Source organism: Numenius arquata, chromosome 2 (genome assembly GCF_964106895.1).
Source record: "Numenius arquata chromosome 2, bNumArq3.hap1.1, whole genome shotgun sequence".
NCBI classification, from domain to species: Eukaryota; Metazoa; Chordata; class Aves; order Charadriiformes; family Scolopacidae; genus Numenius; species Numenius arquata.
In genome coordinates this window covers 99,216,016-99,238,709 of record NC_133577.1, presented here as the reverse complement: position 1 = coordinate 99,238,709, position 22,694 = coordinate 99,216,016, and the positions used below count along the sequence as shown (strand labels likewise).

Below are 22,694 nucleotides of genomic sequence, written 5' to 3'. Positions count from 1 at the left end.
TAATTTTTCAAAAGAAATTTTTATTTTTACTTTTTGATCTAATCATTTTTCTGGTAGTTTGTTCAGAGTTATATGTGCGCATGTTAGTTACAAACTGAATTATGTAATGGTATCACAATAACAACACTGGAAGCTAAAAAGCTTTTGATAACATTAAGAATATCAAAAAGGCAATATTAGAGTAAACTTCAGTGTGCTGTACCAGAACTGTATGCAAATTGGAAGGAGAAGTAGTAATGCTGTATGACAAGGTCAGTGTCCATATACTCATTCACATTTCTTGACCTTTGTCGAGACGCCCAAGAAAAAAAACTTCGTAAGAAGTCTTATGATGTGAGCACTTCCCCATTAACATCTGGATGGAGAGTTCCCAACTCAATTCACAGGTGGTACATTACTAAAACATACTTCAGAGGATCAGGTTTTCAAACTCTGCCAACGTGGTCAAAGATTGAAATAGTCTTGAACTCCACACATCTCACATCCCTGAATTACCAATTCCCTGAGTCATCTAATATGCATGGAAATTCTGTGTAGCTGGTTAAAAAGAAAAAAAAGTACTTGAATTCTCATTTCCTCTCAATTAGAATTAATCTACTTGAGTAAGTTAATAAGGTTTCATAAAATGGGATGGTTTGTGTAACTTCTAACACAATTAAATATTAATAAACTCCTGTGGGAGCAAGATCAATGGAGTACAAAATGTCTTCCTGAATTTTTTCTTACAACATGTCATTTTAACCAGTTATATATTTCTCTATACTCTGTAAGAAGTTTTACACGGAGTAGAAGAGTGATGAAATCACACAGAAAAATCTCACAGAAAAATTTACAGAATAAAGAAGTGCATGCATCTCATGCTCACTTTCTAGAATGGATTCCACCATAGTCTAAAATAAATAACCATCACACACATGTCCATAAACAACCTGAAATATTATATATAGTCCAACTAGATGGTGATTAACCTGAAATTCCCCTTGTCTGGCCCTATTTGCAACAAAAATCAAAATGCTATAAAACCAATCTTAAATGACAATATTAAATTACTTTTATCCAGTTTCCTGCATAATTCTGTCTGACCTTTTCTGAAAGAACATTTCTAGGTGTCTGGGTTTTGCTGGTCTCTTGGGTCTAATATGAGCTTTCTCTTCTCTTAATTACAGAAGAACAATCATAAATCTCAATTTCTATTTCTAGCACTACAACATAAGGTTGAAAGTACATTCTTCTTGCGATAGAGGTATCAGAAACACTGGTCAAAACAAACACAAGGCAATTGTTCTTGAATTTCTAGCAGTTTGATTTAAAAGATAGACTATGGAAGGCTGCAGAAAGTTTTTTAAACAACTTTTAAAACATTGCTAAGAAATATCTATGCTTTAAAAAAATGAAAACAAAATGTAACTAAAATAAAAAAAAATAGCAGCACCTGAAAAATTAAAACGTTCTGGTTATCAATTTCCCAAAATATTTCAGATAAATCCAAGTTCCAAATTCCTCAACCCAGATTTTTCATTCCCTGACCAGTTCTTTCACTGACATTTTTACAGAAAGGTTCATTTTCCTTACAGATTTCAAAATATTCATTAGAAAGAAGCACCACAGTAAAACTTACATTGACATTCTTTGCAGCACTTGCCATCCACATAGGCCAGGGCAGAGTTAAGTGGGCAGTCAGAGTGGGGGCAAATCAAAGCTTCGCACTGCACAGTACCGTTCTAGAAGAATAAAAGGTGCTTAACTGACAGTTATATTTAGCAACAGCAGAGATGTTCTCAAACACAGGAACTTAAAAATCTATTTTTAATGCAATGAACTCTCTAACAACACCCAAAAAGACATCTTAACGTGGTTCTTTTAATGACTACAAGAACAGAAACTATACCTTTAGAATATCATGCATAGTCTTTTAGACACATATGATGTATTCTTTGAGATTATAATGATAAAAAAAAATTTAAAGGCAAATCTATTTGGAGTTAAAACATTCTGCCAATCAGCAGGAAATTGACAGATTAGTGTGAAATAACAAGCTCACAGAACAGTACTCTGCCTCCTGATTTTTACATGAGACAATACATTTCTAACAGTTAATAATATCATAGTTGCAAGAAAAATCTGAGACAAAAATACATGATGCATTTAACACTAAATTCAAAGAATTTTAAAGAGCTGTCAGCCAGATTTGATACCATGGACTAAGTCTTCTTTTCATCAACCACAAAACACTAAAAGCAAAATGAATATCCCTCCAGAAATACAAAGATCAAAATCATACTAAGCTTAAGGAGAACCATTTAGCAAATTACAGAAGGCAGCAAATCAATCTAAGTTGCAATACAGACAACAGGAGCCTTTTCACCAATTTCTAATGGTCTTTGGATTAAGCATTCAACGAGTTCAAATGGAATTAATGAGTTTTACATGAATGGACAATAACAAAGATGCCATGGTTTGGCACCTGAAAGGATACTTGCAATCACTTCTGGAGTTGTGATACCTTTGGGAATCTTCCATCAACTTAACAAATCTTTTTCATTTGTTATATAGCAGAGCATGCATATGACCCTGACATTTTAGTCTTTACTACTTATTGAGATGTAACCAAAGGCAACCAAAGAGAATCAGACACAAGGGATCTATTAAACCATTTGCTAAGAAAAAGGCTCTGTTTATAGTGACAAAAAGCAGGGAATTCTTTACCCAGAGAAACAGTTTGCAACTCAGTGCATGGGAATAACATGATAGTTAAGTACATTGCATAGCATTTGCATATGGTGACATGAAATATAGGAGAGCTACACATGCTGGCGCTGCTGAAACAATATGAAAATGTATTTGTTAATACTATTCCTTAGATTTAGAACAGGTTTTCTAGCACTTTCTTGTTACTACCTAGCATACATCTGGAAGTTTTCTCATTATTTGCCTCAATAAAACTGTAATCAGAGGAAACACTAGAGTTCTTGAGTCTCCACTCAAATTGTAGCCATACCATGCAAGTGCAGTTCTTACAGCCATCTGTCCAGGATTCAAACTCTCTGTAAGTCATGCCTTTCATTGTGCAGGTCCTTTCACAGTAGCACTGATCCAACTTGTTCATCCTCTGCTCAGCTTGGGACAACTATATTTACAGTTCACAAAAAAGTTCTGAATTTGTAAGTGGTTTCCACATTAGCATAAACATGATTGAAACTGCCCCCGTTATTACCAAGCATGCAGGTGAGAGAATAAATGTAGGAAACAGCAGTCAAAGACAATAAAACAATTATTTTCAAATACAATATGATTAAACCATGAGTCATTCGGGGATGGAAATTAAGAAGCAAGACACAATGCATTTTATTTTTCACTAATAACACCAGGAACATCATGAAACGAAGTGAGTATATCATGATGAGTATGGTCCCTGATTTCTTATCTCTGTATGTGTGAACCGACCAAGAATCTTGCTCTACATCAACTACTTGCAGATATTAGGTTATGAGAAAAAGACACGAATCTGATTAGAGAGGCAAAAGTGGAGGTAAAGCTCAAAACCAACACGTTAGCCATTGTTCCTCCACTTCAACCAAGGCATTTTATAATTTGTGTAGCAAATTAGTCAGGTAACAGCATTCTTGTAGACATCTACAGAACTGACATTTAAAACTAGAAGACTAGTCTATGTTCACCAGCAGACATGGATGCTTTTGGTGTGATATTCTGGGGGAAAAACAAAAGAAGAAAATTCTTCTTTGCATTCTGAATTCCTTGTCTTGCATATATTTTGTCTGAACACACCTTTGGCAGCTAAAGTCTTGAAAAGTCTCAGACCAGTAAGTCTTGCTGCACTAAGCACTATAAGCACAGTAACCTATTTCATTCTGAGTTTACTGACTTGGTAGCCTAATAGATAGAGCTTGAATATCTACGAGCCCTTTCCTTGCTCAAGGATTTGGATTCTGTTTACTATTAAAAGATATGATTCTATAAAAATATTAAAACACAAGAAAGCCCTCTGAACTGGGATTGTGTATGTATAGACATCAGGCATAGATATACAAACATAGAAACATACCATGCAGGGATGTTCCTCGCACACCCACATGAACATCCCCTCATATGAACAAATAATCTTAAAAGATGGCAATTAAAGCCTTAGAGTCCTTGTTTCTCCCATGCCATGCCTCCTAGTAAACATTACCTTAGCTGATGTTTTGGCTAAAATGTCTTGCAGTTCCATAATTTTCTGCACAAGTCCATGGAAGTCATTACAAGTTGGGCATGCTAGAATAACAAAATATGTCTATTATTAACAGAAACATGTATAGGCTCAATCATGCCAAAGTTGACAACCAATACTGAAACTCAAGATTTTAAGAGAGCTTGTAGGAGAGAAAGTAGGTACAAAGCACACCTCTAATTTCATGGTATAAGAATTAATAGACTTACTGCGATTAAGATCTGGGCATTGAGAAATAAATCCTTGAGGCATGACAAGTAATTGCACATCTTGCATTATGCCCTGTGTGTATGTAGAAGGGAAAAAAAAAAGGATACATTATTTTTACCTGTCAAAATGATGTTTTCCATTCACCACATAGAACATTAAAGCCCACATAGAAAAACTGCCTCATAAAAACAATACTTATGAATACACAGCTTCTTGCCTGGACCCAATGCAGTGATAAAAGAATAAAGAGAAAGTAAAATAGATGTACTAATACAGACATACCGAACCATTTTTAAAGACATCAGAATCGAATAATTTTTAAAGATGTAAGATTAAATGTCAAGATGTAATTGTGTGGCAAGAGTTTGGTCGTTTTGAATTCATCGTTATTTTTAGTTAGCCATTGCAGAAAAGCTTGAAAATGACCTTTAAAAGTAATTTGAAAAACAGTTGCAGTTTCAGTTACTTTGAAACACTCTTTTAAATAAAATGTAAATTTTTCACTGAGCTATAAGTGTCAAATAGAAGTGAAGATTAAATAAACTTGAGTCAGGAAAAACATATTCATGCAAACCCTTTATGACTTCGATGGGGATCTTTCCATAAAGCATGCAGAATGCTGAGAAACTACATGTCTGTTACACAGCTGCAAAGTCGCGTGTTGGCAAGAACTTAAGAGGAAGGGAAAGTTTAGGATGAAATTGAACTATGCCATTTGAAAAGGGATGCTTTCACCCAGTGCAGATCACATGCTTGGATGCAGAATTTACATGCATCCTTAGTCATTAAGATATCATTAGTAGCCACTTTGCTGCTCTCCAAAAGCAAAGGCCAAACAGCAATTTCAAAGTGAGCCATCCTATCATATTCGCTCCAGATGTCCCTTTCATCTGTGACTCCCTCCCTGCATCTCCAAAACTCCTTCTTAGGAGCAAAATAATTACAACATGCTTCAGCGTGCTTGTGAAGAGAATGTTTCACGACGCTTAGAACACCATGCAAACTAAATGCAAAAGGCCACATTATGTCCACATACACAGGACATTCAATACAGAGGTTGCGAAATCAAAGAACCAGAATTTTGACCTCAAGTGAATGACACAGGGTGACTTAGCAACCTAAGTGACCTACAGAGAAGAGTAGATGTCACTGGAGGGCAACTAAGAGGGTACTCAAATACCATGCCTACCTTTCTTCCCTAACAACAAAGCTACAATCTAGGACAACTGGATGCTCCCCCGTGCTGCCTGCCTGAGTTGCTGTGAAGATTAGCTAACAGTGAAAAAATACGTGTGCCTGAGACAGGGCTCTACATCAGGTACTCCCACAGCATGTGTTCTGGAAGTCAGGAGCAAAGACCTCTTTGGAGAGCACACCAAAAAGCTCACTGTATTAATTTATCCTCCCTTCCCTCCTTGGTGTCATCGACTTCAAACTCATGTCAACCCAAGTTACGGCACTTCCATGAAAAGGAGGAATGGCACGGTCCAACCCATTCAAGTTTAAAACACTCTTCACTAAACACACAGGCAAGTATTCAAAGCATTTAGTTATTAACCAACAATAAAGTTCTTCCAACTATTTGAGGAGCTTTATTCATCATACATCAGCTGTGATATGAGTCAACTCTGCTACTCGCCAGGAATTCAGGTTCCTTCTCATTCTGCCAAAGCCTCAACAGGGAGATGTGACACCCAACCCACCTGGGCTCCCAAAAGAAGACCTCCTGACAGTACATGAGAGGCTTTGCACAGGCTCCTAAAGAACCTAATGGTTCAAATTAACACACCACTGGATGCTAGCTACAGAAAGGTTACACAGCACCAGGTAGCCAGAATTGTGCTCTCAGACTTCAGACCTTAAAGCAAAACAGGTACAAACATATCCCAGTGTGAATATGCCTACTGGCACATTGGTTTACTGCAGCAATATTAGGTTCAAAATCAAATACAGCCGAGTAAAATCTTTTTCAGAGTGACTAATGATTTTGACCCCTCTGGACAATCCATTTAATCCAGTCAAAGCAGCCTGATTTTTGGCAATAGCTAAGCACATGAAACTCTCAAAATCAGATCAGTAGTTGTCCCACAGTGAAAGCCTAAAAATATTTGCTTCCCAAAATACTAAGAAGCTTTGAAAGTCCTCAAGTTCTAAACTGATGAATCTCCCATACAGCAGTGTCATTTTCCTTTTCAGATGCAGTTTGACCACTGGCGTTACATTGTGCTGGAGTATATTTTGGTTGTATTAATGTTCATTTAACAGCTATCCATTTCTGTATTTCTGTTAAGCTGCTTTATATTTGTAACTGGAGGTTACAATTGTGGAGGCAAAATGCTCCACATATTCTGTTTAATTTTTTTCTTTCTTGAAAAGAAAGGGAAAAAAAAATACAGTCCACTACAGGAGTATTTATTTTTCTACACCTAATGAGCTTCTTTGCAGTGATTTGGCAAAACCAAGAATATAATCAAGTGAAAAACTGAGAAGGTACAAAAAAAATTAAAAGTAATATTAAAAATTATTAATTATAAGCACATAGAATAAATAAAGTGTATCTGAGATCAGCTTAAGCAATGCATTAATATTTTCTGATTTTATTCTTGGAGTCAACTGTTTATTTAAGCCAGATATAATTTTGCAGCTTGTTTAGCAGACATGCTCTTAGTCTTTTGGAGGAAAAGGAAACACACGTTGAACTGAAAAATAAAAACAGTCATGCTTCAGTTTTCAAATCTGAGTGCCTCCACTGGACCTCTGTACCTCATACACAACAAGGATATAAATTAACATTTAAGTGTGGCAAACAGTATTTCAACACCCAGAAGCTGATTTTAGCACAAAAGCACAGAACTTTCTGTGAAAACCAAAGTCAAAGTGTTTTACACTTAAAAAAAAGATTTAGCAGGCCATATTTTAAGAAGTGATTGGGTCTGTGATCAACATCATCAATTCTATTTTGCAGCTCAAGTTAAAAGATGCCTACTGAGAGGAAAATGGGACTGCAGTGTGGAAGGCATCCACAGGGATGCCATCATTTGTTAAAGCAGCTCCAGAGAAGACTAATGCCAAACCACAGACAGCAGCTGTGACCAATGAGGCTACCTCATGGACTTAAGAGGAATCAAAATTCACACTCCACTTCAATATGACATTCACTTCTTCAGTCTTGCTATACACAAGATGCTTGCCATATATACATGTTAAAGCAGAAGCAGTAAGCAAAAAGTATGTACAAATATTCTTCCTCTGAGGGAAAAAGCATTCTCTTCACTGATGCTAACAATCTTATTCATTTCTGAGCCAGAATATGTAGTGATGAAATCTAAATCCTACAGAGGTAATGAAAATGGAGTTCCCTGGACCGTACTGTTCTGTGACACACCAAAAAAAACCACACCTAGCTACGAAACAGACAATAATCTGACTATTTGTTTCCCAGAATTCTGTTGTGCTTGACCATTTACCTTTATCTGCCTTACACTGCTGTTGGCTGAGTCATATAGTGACACTGAGCCCTGGGCATCTGGCTCTCCAACTCTATTTAGTGAAGTCCAGTTTGATGGAAACACAGCTCACTACATTAGACACACTGACACACAACACACCACAGCACTAAGAACTGTGTTATGATTACAGAATCAAAAACTGGTTGAGGTTAGGAGGAACCTCCTGAGATCATTTACTCCAACTCCACTGCTCAAGCAAGATCAGCTACAGCAGGTCGCCCAGGACTATGTCCAGGTGGCTTTTGAATATCTCCATAGTAGTCTTACTCTGACCCACCTCACAACAGAACTGTTTTCTTATGTTCAGATGGAATTTCAGGTGTTTCGGTTTGTGTCCATTGCTTCTTGGCCTGTCAGTGGGCACTACTGAGAAGATTCTAGACCCCTCATCTTCATTCCCCACACACATTCAGGTATTTATACACATTGATGGAACTGCCCTTGATCCTTCTCTTCTCCAGGCTGAACAATCCCAGCTGTCTCAGCCTGTCCTCATATGAAAGATGCTCCAAACCCTTAATCATTTTTATTTAAGTTCATGCTTTTCCTTTCAGGGAAGGCATACCTTAAAATAACCATGTGCATTATTCCTCTGTCCCAGCCAAAAGGTTGTACCCAAAGGTAAGTCCATGAAGGGTTTCTCCACAACTCTTTCATAAATTCTGAAAAGGAAAAGAAAAAATAAAGAAAGTCCCAAGTTGTTATTATTTCATTTACTCAGAGCTGGAAAGTTCCAAATGTGACAACTTCTTATAAACCAACACTCTTTACTTACTTATTGCAGTCCACATGTAAAATCAAGTGAGAGGCACTGATTGCTAAGGAAAGTCTGTGCCATTTATCATCTGCCAAAATGTATGGGAATACTTCTGTGTGGGAGCGATGACTGCCTGAACGATAATGCAACCTGATTTCATTTCGATGACCGCTGCTTTCCAGCTCCAGGTACCTGTACCATAAATGCATCAACATGTCACGAACCATTCTTATCAGCACAGTGACATTTTACATAACACAGCTTCTCATTATCATACAGAGACTATTTAAAAGAGGGAGAAAGACAAGCAAGGAGATACAAAGATGAAAACAGACATTTTCCAGATTTGCACTGCATCTTTCTTCTCAATAACACATAATAGCAGGTTCCAACTTTCGTGTAAGTACACAAGATCCCAAGCTAAATACTTTTTTCCTCCAGCAACACTGTTTTCCATAACATGATCTGATTGGAAATATAATTACCTTATTATGAATAATTGCCTCACATCCTGAAAGCACAGTAAGGATACTCTGAAGGCAGGAATGCACAAAAGACAACATCCAAGTTTTGAGATAGGGACATCATTAGCCATTACCAACCAGGGAAGTATGCAAGATCTGAGACTGGACACTGCTTGCTTTCATTTTGGATGTACTATTAACACCTCCTTTCATTTTTAAAATGAAATTTCTCCAAAGAAATACAAAATCAAGAAGTGTTAACTCTTCAGAACAATTTTTATATATGTACGTATTTGCTTTGTTAAATAAGTATGTGTATTTGTGGTGTGTGTGTGTATATATATACACATGTATGTACAAGCATGCACATATACATATATATTCATACACACAGTAAAAAAACAGCATTGCAGCTGTACCAAGATAAGTGCACCCCCCACCAGATTTGCAGATCAATTTAAAAAGCACCCTATAACCAAACTTGGGACTTAGTCAATCAGGTCTACTTCTTGCATATCAGACCTCTTCTGGGAACAAGCCTGACAAACCATTTGACTTCAAAGTACTAAGTTTTTCATTTTAAAGTCCTCCCCTAAAATGCTTTTAAAGCAGGAAAGAAAAACAGAAATAGAGATTCTCCAATAATCATATGCAACCTACAGCTAAAGAGCAAGGAAAATAACATAGTATGTGGTGAGATGCACAACAACTGGGAGAATGGACAATTCACTTTTGTCTATTTTTGCTGCTACATCTGTAATCAGGCATGACAGTGGTTTGTAAACTGAGTGCACACGTGGTTGAGGGTGATGTTTACTTTAACAGGCTATCTATATTAAAGAACAGACAAGACAATGATTGCAGTTTTCAAGAGTGAAGATGAGACCAAATCAAAACCGTCTTGTACAATCATTATCCCTAGGAGGAGGCTGGGCTCACTGCGCATCTCTCCTTCCTTCAGGGTATTTCACAGTGGAACATGCCTAGCAACAGCACAAAAACAATTATCCTTTTGCAAAACCGGCAAAGGGCAATTTCTTCTTTCTCCTCAGTATTAACAAAGCAGTTAACTAGGGTCAGCAATAAATTTTATAATCTGAGATAATTTACCTCCTCATGTCCCAAAAATAATTTTTGCATTGGCAAGAAGGGTAAACTAATTGAAGGCCTGGCTGGAAAAAAATTGGGCAACAGTGGCAGGACATCAGTCAACTTAATAACCTCCTTCATAACTCAAGCTTCAAGGATAAAAATAAGGTCACTCTCAACCTATCAGAGAAGGGGAACATTACGGAACTGGACTCCTCCAGCAACTTTTAAGTGTCTCCACCCAGCTGCAGATACAATCTGGAAAAAGAAGAGCACGGATGCGTTGAAACATCATCTCCTGGTCCTGCCAGCAGCTGGCTCCTACTCTCCTCAAAGTCAATGGCAGAACTGAGGCCAGCACACAGAGATGCAAGCACACAGGTAACAAACTACAGCAGCAGACAGTCAGTACAGAAGGTATAAAATGAACGCTCATGTTGCCCCTTATGCAGGTGAGGTAAGGAAATCTCTGAGAATGAAACCTTGATTTCCCAATAAAAAAGATGTCGCTGTAAAAATTTCAGGAATTAAGTACTGCGGAGAGAGGATGCTGACATTCGTCGATGCTGCAATAAGCAAAGAAAACTTCCTGCACCAAGCTGTGCAAAAACTGTGGAGACTTGGGGTTTTGTTTTAACTGTGATTAAGACACCGTTTTGAGAACCACAGGCAATCCCTTTTATTCTTCCATTTGGTAAACTAAGAAATACATCTACCATCAAAAGGCTTGATGATTGTTAGAGAAAATGCCCATCAAAACAAAAAAGAAAATAATAGCCATTAGGAGAATAATTTATGGTTAAATAATAATCTGTACAGGCAGCAGGAAAACACAATTAGAAAAACAAGGGGAATGACAGCCAGAACAATATTGCCTTCAGCTTGAACTAATGCCATGACATTGAAACACAGGGAAGTGAAAGTTAATAATTTTCACTTCATTTTTCGCAAAATACTGTTCCTGATATTCCACTTTTCTAGATTTGCTTAACTGCTTGGAATTAAATGGCTCTGGCTCAGTCTCATGAGCTTCAGAAGATGGAACAAGCCTCAGCACTGACAAACAGATAGGGGTGGAAATGCAAAGTCTGCCCACAGTGGGGCTTCTTATGCCTTCTGTGAGGCTGTAACAAAGCACGCACTTGGGTATGCAATTTCCAAAATTTTGGAAGAGTCTTTGAGAAAGTAAGCATTAACAAATACATTTGGATTTTAAAAACTCATTTATAGTGACAAAAATGCTCTACACTTGTCTGTATCCTCCAGATTAAATGTCTCTTGCGAGAGAAAAGAGGGTGATCTTGTTTCCTAAAGGACTTACTCCCAAAGGAAACAGTAACTGCACCACACTGCAGTCTTCTCCTAACCAAGAATCTCATTATTGAAAAGCTTTAGGGGAACCTCATCAGCGGAATCACTGGTTTCTTGTCCACACCATTCCACCCCGGACCACTCATCGCAGGGAGAGCGTCAGCTCAAGGATTCCCATTACTAACATCACTACTGCTTCTCCCAACAGCTCCAAGGTGCTCGTCTACACTGCAAAAGGCAAATGGCCCTTGGAGTGAAAAATAAACCACAATGAGAAACACAGCACAACAGGAGAAGCTGCTTCCCCCTTTACTAACGTCCATGATCTCTGCGGTCGTTTAATCAATACCAGCCTACTTGATTTTAACCCCCAAAAAACCACACACGCTTTGGGTCAAATGGATTTAACTGAGGAGGGAGATGATACGTGCTTAGGTTTAACTATGTTTGACACACAGAGAAGAAAATGCCAACGTGAGAGAAAGGCTGCTACATCTCTGTGGATCACTCTGTGCATGCACAATCATTGTAAAGACAACAGCCAAGGCCACGGGAAGATCAGCTGCTCTGCTTGGAAACCAGCCAGATAGTGATCCCTTACGTACTGACTCGGGCTGAGCCTATCTTCATAAGAGGAAGAAATTTGTCTCAAATGCCCCAGAGGAATCTGAGATAGAAAACAGCGATGTTTTCTCTGCTGCCCAGCACGGATCCATCGTAACTGCTGGGTAAGAGTGGAGAGTCAGCAGATCTGCTCAGCTGCAGAGCTGCTACTGCCCGTCCCGGCGAAGGGCACGTGGTCTGCATGAGCCTGTGCAGGACCTGCTCTTCAGGCTGTGACAGACCAGCGTTGGGGAGAGGCTGTGGAAAGCAGAAGTCAGGATGAACAGCAAAAAGCTAGAGATTTAGGAGGTGAAAGACCAGGTGGTCTGGTGTCCATGGTAGAAGTCTTTGAGAAGAGGGAGGTATGGCCCTTCCAGCTGACAGCCACTGCTGGTAACTCCCCATCTTTGATGGCTCACTCGCTCATTTGGCACCCCCGCTCACACAGCAAACTCACGCTGTAGCTGCCCACTCTTACTCCAGGCAACTAATAATTTCAACTTCAATATACAACATGTAGACAAATATTTTAGAACCTAAAGGCAAGATACCACATCTGCTGCGTATGAATTTATTACAGGATGATGGTGCTGTTTAAAGTTTTACTACTGACATTTGTAGGTATAGTGTTAAAAGAGTTCTTCACAGCTCTTTGATCTACACTAAGAAGAAAAGGAAAACCAATAAAATTAAAAAGGAAAAAAATTTAAATCCTTATCTCCATTACTTATAAAAATCTTTATCTGAAGATTTTTTGATACAAAAGTTCTAGCTTTTTGGTTAGATATAATTACATAAACATTAAAAAACAGAGAACCTACTCAGTAGACCCTATTCAGTGCAAACTATGGCTACAACAGCAGTAAGTAATTCTGCTGCATGTAGATTATGAAGATGTAAAAGCAATTCATGCCACACAGCCATCACATTCAGCAATGCGTTACTTGCTCTTTTCCATGGCATGGTGACTGTGCAGTCAGGAGAGTGAGCCTTATTTTTATATTTGGAAGTAAGACTTAGAAGTGTTCCAAGTTATTAGCTGGGAGCTTTTACTGCTTGGTGCATCCTCTAGAACAATATGGCATCTAAATACCCCCAGGTGAATTCTAAGTGGCACCTGCACTATAGCCGTAAAAACCTAGTCCCTGTCTCTCACGCTACTGCTTGGCTTTATAGGCTTTGCCCTTTTCCCTGACTATCGAGAGCTCTACCTAGGCAAGAGACGACTGGCAGTTTAGCCAGGGAGTGATAAATAAAAACTGGTCTTCATTTCTCTGGATAAACTGGTAGCACTTCGTACAAGTGTACAGTGGGTAGGAAACCCAGCAGTTCAGTCTTAGAGCCAGGCAAGAATTTTCTTACACAGGATATTTTTGTTCAAAAATGCTGACCCATTCATTAAAACCCACATCTTCTGATAGAAACAAGCATTCTCACAGCAAGGTTTGTGGGGTCCAGGATGAAATGCTTGTTAAAATGAGAGAGAGAGCGAGTGCAAATCTAAGACTCTCTGAAAGGCTTTCTCAAATACTCTTTAATGCCGCAGTTATTACCTATTTGAAAGCAGAGATCCCAAGTGATGAGAGGTTGAAATCAGAAGAGGCTATTTCCTATATCGAAACAGAGTGTACAAACAAGGGGACAGTAAGACCAGTCTCTCAGGTTGACCTGATGAGACTCACCCATTATGCAGAATTCATCAATCAAAAACAGTAAGTCATGTAGAAGAGCAACCTAAATTCAGTAAGTTGATCTCAAGTCCTATGCCTACACGAACAAATCAAACCAGCAAGGCTTATTCCCCAGCCCTGAAGACAAGTATTAACAGTGGTTCTCCGCTACAACTCACATCCATATGGGTGTTCTTTCCCACTTTTGCCCTGAAATGGGTGGGTTTTTTCCACACTGCCTGTTAGGAACAGTATCTGGCCAATGCTGCTCCACAGGCTGTGCCGTGGCATCATCTGCAAGGGTGCTAATTGCAGGACACAAAAGCAATGCTAGCAAACAAGATGCTCGCAATTATGCAGAATGGACAACAGCAGGCCAGTGCTCCAGCCTGGGCCGGGCACTGTTTGGTTTACTAGCCTAGTCCCAGCCAGGCACTGCCAACAAAGCTTTTTACTGCATTGGGTGGAAAAAAAAAAAAAAAAAAGAGAATGACACTCCTCAGGACACTTGTCTCAGATGGAAAAGAACCAAGTGCAAGTCCCTGCTCCAAATCAGGCAGAGCAGAGGCAATTGGCATGAGGAAAATGCCTCTGAAGTACTCCAGCCAGCAAGCTACTGACCATTCTGGCATTTACATCTCTTCTGCTGTTTATTTTCTTCTACCACAAAAAAAGTCAACCATTTCAGCTTTGTTCCAGCATAACACTTCTCATCGCATTGGATAGCTATGGAGGACAGCTGGGGTGGAGGAAGGTGCATTCCTGACGTGCACAGGAGATGGAGCCGCCTGCTGGGACATGCGGCAAGGCACACCCTCCACATTGGGATGTTCATGGAACAGAACAGCCAGGCAACAGATGACTGGAAGGGCAGAGAGACACCGTGCACCCACACACACATTCACCTGCACAAACTCTCCTGGCTACTGCACAGTGCTGCAGCTTCTCTCTGGCCAGAAAGAAGCCACAGCACAAAGGGAGGAGGGAGAGGGAGATTTGCAATAACCTGATGTGGAGAAGGAGGCCAGGAAACAAATGCAAGTGAGGCTGCTCAAATCCTTTCCATCCCTGTCCCCCTCAGTATGTGTACCCGACTCAAACTAATAAAGCATGTGGGAGAAAAATGTCATAAGTCTACGGGACCTGACAAGAAGCATCCCAGAGTTCTGAGGGAGTTGGTTGATGTAATTGCCAAGCCACTCCATGATACTTGAAAAGCCATGGCAGTCTGATGAACTCCCTGGTCACTGGAAAAAGGGAAACATTGCATTCATTTTTAAAAAGGGGAGAAAGGAGGACCCTGGGAATGACTGAACTGTTAGCCTCACCTCTGTACCTAGGAAGATCATGGAACAGAATCCTCCTAGAAGCTATGCTATGGCATATGGAGGACAGGGAGGTGATTAAAGACAGCCAGCACAACCCTTCACCAAGGGCAAGTCTTGCCTGACCAATCTAGCGCCTTCTATGTGACTACATCAGTGACTACATCAGTGGACAAGGGAAGAGCAATGGATGTTGTCTACATAGAATAGGAATTTGATGGGTGGACTGTTCAGTGGATGAGGAACTGGTTGGGTGATCACATCCAGAGAGCAGTGGTAAATGTCTGAATGTCTGGATGGAGATCAGGGACAAGTGGTGTCCCTCAGAAGTCTGTATTTGGACCAGTACTGCTTAATATCTTCATCAATGACATAAACAGTGGGATGAAGTGCACCCTCAGCAAGTTTGCCAACCACACCAAGCTGAGTGGTACAGTTGACATGCCTGAGGGATGGGATGCCATCCAGAGGGACCTGGACAAGCTCAAGAAGCGGACCGATGTGAACCTGGGTCGGGACAACCCCCAGTATCAATAAAGGCTGGGGGATGAAGGGATGGAAAGCAACCCTGTCAAGGAGAACCTGGTGGATGAAAGGCTGGGGATGAGCCAACAATGTGCGCTCACAGCCCAGAAAGCCAACCATATCCTGGGCTACATAAAAGGAAGAATGGCCAACAGGTCAAGGGAGGTGATTCTGCCCCTCTACTCTGCTCTTGTGAGACTCCACCTGGAGTACTGCGTCCAGCTCTGAAGCCCTCAGCACAGCAAAGACATGGACCTGTTGGAGTGGGTCCAGAGGAGGGCGACAAAGATGATCAGAGGGCTGGAGTACCTCTCCTAGGAGGACAGGCTGAGAGAGTTGGGGTTGTTCAGCCTGGAGAAGAGAAGGCTCCAGGGAGACCATATTGCGGCCTCTCAGTAATTAAAGGGGGCCTACAGGAAAGACAGGGACAAATTTTTTAGCAGGGTCTGTTGCGGTAGGACAAGGTATAATGGTTTTAAACTAAAAGAGGGTAGATTCAGACTAGATAAAAGTAAAAAATTTTTTACGATGAGGATGGTGAAACACTGGAACAGGTTGCCCAGAGAAGTGGTAGATGCCCCATCCCTGGAAACATTCAAGGTCAGGTAGGACGGGGCTCTGAGCAACCCGATCTAGTTGAAGATGTCCCTGCACACTGCAGGGGGGGTTGGACTAGATGACCTTTAAAGGTCCCTTCCAACCCAAACCATTCTATGATTCTATGAATAAGATCTTGTTTCTACCAACAACTTGCAGCCCCTCATCTGACTTTGGTGGGGCTGCTGGGACCTGGAAGCCATTGCTGGCTTTGAAGGCAAGAACTTGCCTCTAACCTGAGAAATCTTTCCACTCACGCCCTAGGCTTTGAGCTCAGCTATGCCCCTAAATCTGGGAGGAAAAGTCTTGTCTTCCCCACCTGCAAAGCCTGCATAGCTTCTGCTGAGTTTAGTGCTATGATTTGAGGGCCCCTGGTCATCACAGGTGCATGATATCCCGGACCCTCTAACGTCACTGCTGATGACAAGGTGAGGCTCCCAAACCAGCCTTCCCGCAGCACTTGCGGGTGCTCAACAGGAGCTACAAATGGAAACGAGGTTCCACCGAGATCCACAAAGCACTTCCAGAAGAGCTATTCTCCCAAAAAGCGCTACCTTGGCCTTGCCAAAATTCAAACCTGGTGTTACAGCATGTTGTCCATGCTGTCCTTGTTTGAGCTGTGAGTATGAAATCGAATTCTCAAACTGGGAAATACTTCTTGAAACACAATTCTTGACTTTGAACGATTGGTCTCATGCCTTCCATCTCTCTCACTAACCCCATTTATCAATATATTTAGTCCCATTTTGTTCTCACTGTCGCACAGCCCCACTAATATCAATCTTGCTTATCTGAAGCCTCCTTTTCTCCTAAAAATCAAGGAGGGAAGAAACTTCCCCACATCAAATACTGTAAAAACAAATGGTATAAACCATTCCTCTCACTCTCGTTCTTGACAAAGTTTCTCCCCGGAGTGCAAGAGGACTGCAAGTACAACAAACAACATTCTGATATATATATCAGTGAAAACAAAAGCCAATTTCAACCTAACTCTTCCCATTTCCTACTCTGGCAGAATACAGATTTCTTTGTTATTTATTTGTTAATAGAAACCCTTTCAAACAACAGTAGAACAACAACATCTGTCAAAACTCACATCTCAACTGTTTCAGTGGTGGTTTTCAGCGTCATAGGCAGGGACAAATCTTCTGTTTCTTATTCAAGTAGGTCTGTCACTAGTCTCAATTAAAACTCCAGGCTCATATGAGCACTTTGTGACAAGTTTTCAACCAAATCACCCTGGATTAGTTGGCACTGCGATAATGTACATACAGGCTCACCTGACTTAGCAGAAGTCACAGGAAGGTAGATTTAAGATGGGTGCATTACAAGAGTTTACACCCTATTGACAAATTTTTTCTCTTTTTTGGTCATGAAGTGTAAACTAAACTGAAGCAAAAAAAAAAATCCAGGCAATAGTGACAAGGCATCAATGAATTTAATAACATCCCTTTCAACCAACGCTTAAAGAAACAGGTCATTCCCAATGTTATGAAGACATTAAACTGAATATAACACAAAATTGCTTCTTTTACAAGTGTTTCCCTCCAACCATGCACTCGGGGCTAGAAGTTAATCTCCCAAACCAACAGAAACAAGGAACCTTTCTCTTTTGTGGTACAGGCAAGAGCCCAGCCAAATGTTCAGTGGCTACATAGAGAATCCTTTGTCCCACAGAATCTTCCCAAGCACTAGAAAAGCAGTGAATGAATGAAAGAAAATTCCTTTTTTGACACCTTTGATGAAACATGCAAACTGCATCAAAAGAAAAGGCAGCTGACACCAGAGGAGTTTTAAATCACTAGAGGAAGTTAATTCAAAAGCAATTGATTGTTATGAATAAATGTAAGAGGATTCATAATTATTGTCAGAATAGTAAGAAACAGCAACTAAGACTTACTACCAAAAAAAAAACCACAGAACATTAAAACCCCCCATTCTTCTGGCAAAGAGCATTAATACATCACCACGGAGCAGTTTAAAAAGCAGAAATAAGCTACTACTACTTTAGAAACAGAGAACAGCCACATACAGCTTTAATGTTTGAAAATTAACCCCATGTTATTCTTACCTAATGTCTGCTCTGCAAGTTACTGATGGGGAGGAGAAAAGCCCCCCTCAAACAAAACCAACATAACTCTGTAGTATTGGTTTAAGTGGTAAATATTGAAAGTCTTTCTGAGTGTAATATGTTTGCAGCAGATTTAGTGATGTTGGAGAAAAGAATAGACTTCATACTGCAGTCCAGAAATACACTCATTTATCAGAAGGAGAGAACATACATTTCCACGTCTATTTTAATACAATGGTCAAATGACAGAACAAAATTCATGCATCAGGAGTTCACCTCTGGCAACTTATCTCCTTGTACAGCTAAATCTGCAAGAGAGAGAAATTGTCACTGACAATTTCCTCCTAGACACCGAAAGAGGTCTGAAACTGCTGTACAGTACAGCCCATTTGAGAGCAGATAACCACAAGACACCAACAGCTGTGAAAATAAATGCTAAGTAAGGCAGAAATTGAACAAATTAATAGAGATACACAACACTGGAGTCAGTCTGCCGACTATGATGACTGCTGTGACAGAGGGTTCACAAGAAGTTGTTTAAGAACTAAAAGACTGTTACAGACAAGACCCTGGTCAGAAGCAGGTAGGGTCAAAGAGACAGAAAACCAGCACTGAAGAAGCAGTTATTTAATGTAACCCATCCAAATGCTTCTTTTTAACTTCTACATTTTCTTGTCCTTATTGTCATTCATCATAAAAGAAAATGAAAACCATAAGAGATACTATAGGAGAGTCAGAGGTGCTAGCTTAATGCCAGTATCATCCACATGTAAGTCAGCCCTCATTTTAGCACAATTAAATTGAACAAACACTACTATGGCACACAGACATCTTTCTGTACATCCTAGCACAGAATAGACCAGAATAGACCAGAATGTGTTTATTAAAAGCTTAAGGGCACATCTAATTTAATAGTCACAAGTTCTTTCTGGCCATACTTTTGTTGAGAATGATTTTACAGCTGCTGAAGCAAACCAAGATTTTCCCTGACTGTAAGGGCATCAGATTAGGCCTAACATCTTTAAAACAAATTCCTCAAGTTTCTTTTCAAATAGATAACCTAATATTATCCCAAAGAAAGCAATGAAATATTCACAGGTAGATTGTTCTTTAGCTGCTTCATCCAAAGCTTACTTGATGAGTGACTCTATTTGCCTAAATAACCTAGAAGACTTTTTTCTTCCTCTTTGATTATCCAAAGGCTGACAAGGAGAACTCAAAAACAAACATAGAGCATACATCCCTATAGAAAATTTGTAAACACTAGGCATCACTTAAGAGGACACAGTAAGATAAAGAGGTCACACTGGTTAAAATGGTGGTAGGAGTTTTTTTCAGCAAGGCGTGAACTGGATATTATCTTTGGTTTTCATACCTCTAACATTATAACATTTGAATAAGAGAACTAAAAGATTCCTCAGTTAAGAGAAAAGGGCCTCAAAAATGCTCAGCAATGCCACTAAATTATGCATTCACCCTTAAAATACGTACACACATACTGCAGACCACCTGATTTCAGCTTGAAACCTCGACAAATGCTTTCCATTGCAGCTAGACACTTCAGATTCCAATATGCACATAAACAGAAAAGGGTGGAAATATAACAGTAAAACCTGTAAATATTTAAGTTATGAGAGAAATTTCTTGAAAAAGTATAGATGTTATCAATACAATGTTAAAAGTCTAATCCCCATCCCTAAAAATATACCAGTATAAAACAATTGGATTTTCAGAGTCCTGTTTGTCTCTGTTTTACAACCATATTTTATATGGGCATAGGCAGATGGATGAATCAAATTTAAATGAGAAAAGCAGCATTGTGTTTGTGCGACCACATGACCAGGACACCAGCATTGCTCTAACCTTTCCATGTCTTTGCTACGGCTGGATAGAATCAATTTAATGCATTCTTGTTTGCCTAAGACCAACAGCGCGGCTATTTGCCCAGCCTTACTCACTTCAAGAATTAATACCTCAAATTCTTCTGCATCCTTTCAATGAAATTTCATTGCACATTATTTTTTGTACTTTTATCACTCATTATGTTCACTAAGCAGCAGTGTTTTCTGCCAGTTGGCCACTCTCCAAGTTAATGTCTCCAGAGTCTGAGAGTTTCACATTGGTGATCTCTTCGCCCACCTCTGCAGCTATTTTGGCACAGAAAGGAAAGTTTCATCTCCGATTTTGAAATTTCAAATATATTTGTTAATTCCATCAGTAGTTCCACCAATCCATGTTCTTCTTACAAATGTAGAAGCAAGCTTTGTCAGGGCACAGCTGGCCCTGCACACCTACTCTCTCTCATTTGAGATAGAATAAACTTTTCCATCTGGGATGATTTGCACATATGGTGGTACAGTCTGAGTTTGAAACTCAATAATCACAGCTGCCCAGTTCTGTCCCTTGCTCACTCCCGCAGATGAGAAGTAGGTAACAGTTAACAGAGAAGCCCCTTGGCTCTTCTATGATACAACGTCAGTAAACATCACCCAGGAGGCATTCAAACACCCCCTTGCAAGTATAGAGTTGCTTTTATAAACTTAGCATAATGGCCCTTGGGAATGCGTTTCCCTTTAATTCTTGGGTTTATTGTGGTTGGTTGTTGTTTGGTTGTGTGGTTGTTTTTTTTTCTTAAGGTGAATTGCAGAAGATGGGGCCTCTATGAAATATAATAAAAGTAGAATTGGACTATCTTTCAGCACAATTGACGCCATGCCTCCTATTGAAAACTTGTACACTCATGAAAAATAAAAACAGGTATTTTGCTTTGCCTGAACATCTCTCTTTACATTTTCAGTTTTGGTTTGGTTTGGTTTTTTTCTATTTTGTAGTGAGACTATCAAGAATGAATTATGAGATTGTACACAGGAAAATAAAAAGGATTGTGAACCTAAAGCAGAGATCATCTGTTGCTTGTGTTAATGACTGCTTAGAAAGTGCGCATTTTAAAACTCCTTTTTATTCTGTCACAGAGTCATAGGGTGGTTATCTTTAGTAGCCATTATTCAGACAGATATATAAAGAATACCTTATTTCTCTAGCAGTTCTTATCCTATCAAAGGAATAATCCTTAAATGGTCCGTGTCATTCACTTTAGTTTTTTAAGGCTGACAACACTTTGAGTAAAGCGCTCTGCCATTCATGGCAGAGTTAAGCCCATAACTGAGAATTTTTTTGCTTTTTTTAAACTGCTTGCAGTGTCGAAAACCAACTGGTGAAGAGGTGGATGAAGAGGGCCAGGCTTTGTGAGTCAGTGTAGCTATACACACATGACAGTTTTACACCAGCTGGGCATCTGGTCCTTACAGCTATGAACGACAAGAGAGAAATGGCTTTTCATGCCCTTGGTGGCAAGAGACATTTAAAGAGTAACAGCTGTTCCACTTTCCCTTGGCTGATTTGGACTTGTGATTTTTTTATGAATCTGCACGATATGCCTACCCAAACACTATAAATATTTGCAAATGACCTGCTATACAACAATTTTGCCCTAATTTATGTTCAATTTTTGACTGCATAAATACATATACTTTCATTAACAAGCATACAGGTAGCTGTACTTACCTGTGATCTAAATGATGAATAGAGAGAATAACCCCTGAATTCAAATGGGCTTGTTTTAAGGTCACCAGGATTGTGAATTCATTTTTATTTCTTAGCTTCTGAAAAAAGATTTCAGCTGTTTCTGGAGATGCCTTTACACTTCTTGAAGTATCTAAAAGGAAAACATAACAGAAAAACACTCAGTATAAAATCGTAATTTACTATTTTATGTCCTCAACTCAAAGAGCTTACAAAATCACAAGCTACTTCTGAGGAGCACAATTGAACAGACAAGCAAAAGCAGGGGCTAAAGTATTTTAAACACCCGTTTTACATTCAATGGGAACCATTTCAATGAAAGAGAACACATTTTCTAGGACACCTATTCTACTGGGGGGGTGGGAGGGTGGTGTTTTTAACACAGGGTCATGACTCTCTTACTTTCTCCATGGATGGCCAGACGGTACCTTTAATATCTCATCCAAAATACAGACTCAGTAGCAGTGAAGTACAGAGTGACAACGCTGGATATGAGACTAAACTGTGAAGCGCGACCCGAGCAACTTTTCAATGACTTCTACAAAAATGTTATGCTTAATAACAATTAATTTAAATAAATATGCAATTAATTTAAAAAAAAAAAAAAAAAAACAAACGAAAAAGAAACAAAAAACCTCCAAAAAACTCAAAGAGCAGCATCTATTTAGGGGAAATTTACTCAGCTTTAAGTAATAGTTTAAATAATTTAAAAACTCACCATCTTTCACAATATATTGTTGTTAATTAATCACT

At 39.4% G+C, this 22,694-nt stretch overlaps 1 protein-coding gene across 1 annotated transcript in view; it reads right to left on the bottom strand.

Moving 5' to 3' along the window:
- The window catches only part of NELL2 (neural EGFL like 2), a 148,593-nt gene that overhangs the window by 104,648 nt on the left and 21,251 nt on the right, over window positions 1–22,694 (bottom strand). Inside the window, exons 3-9 of the mRNA XM_074167943.1 lie at window positions 21,924–22,074; window positions 8,723–8,896; window positions 8,513–8,609; window positions 4,438–4,510; window positions 4,190–4,272; window positions 2,999–3,127; window positions 1,619–1,721 (exon numbers count right to left, since the gene is read on the bottom strand). Coding sequence (XP_074024044.1) covers window positions 1,619–1,721; window positions 2,999–3,127; window positions 4,190–4,272; window positions 4,438–4,510; window positions 8,513–8,609; window positions 8,723–8,896; window positions 21,924–22,074 — 810 coding nt within the window. The remainder of the gene's footprint in view (window positions 1–1,618; window positions 1,722–2,998; window positions 3,128–4,189; window positions 4,273–4,437; window positions 4,511–8,512; window positions 8,610–8,722; window positions 8,897–21,923; window positions 22,075–22,694) is intronic.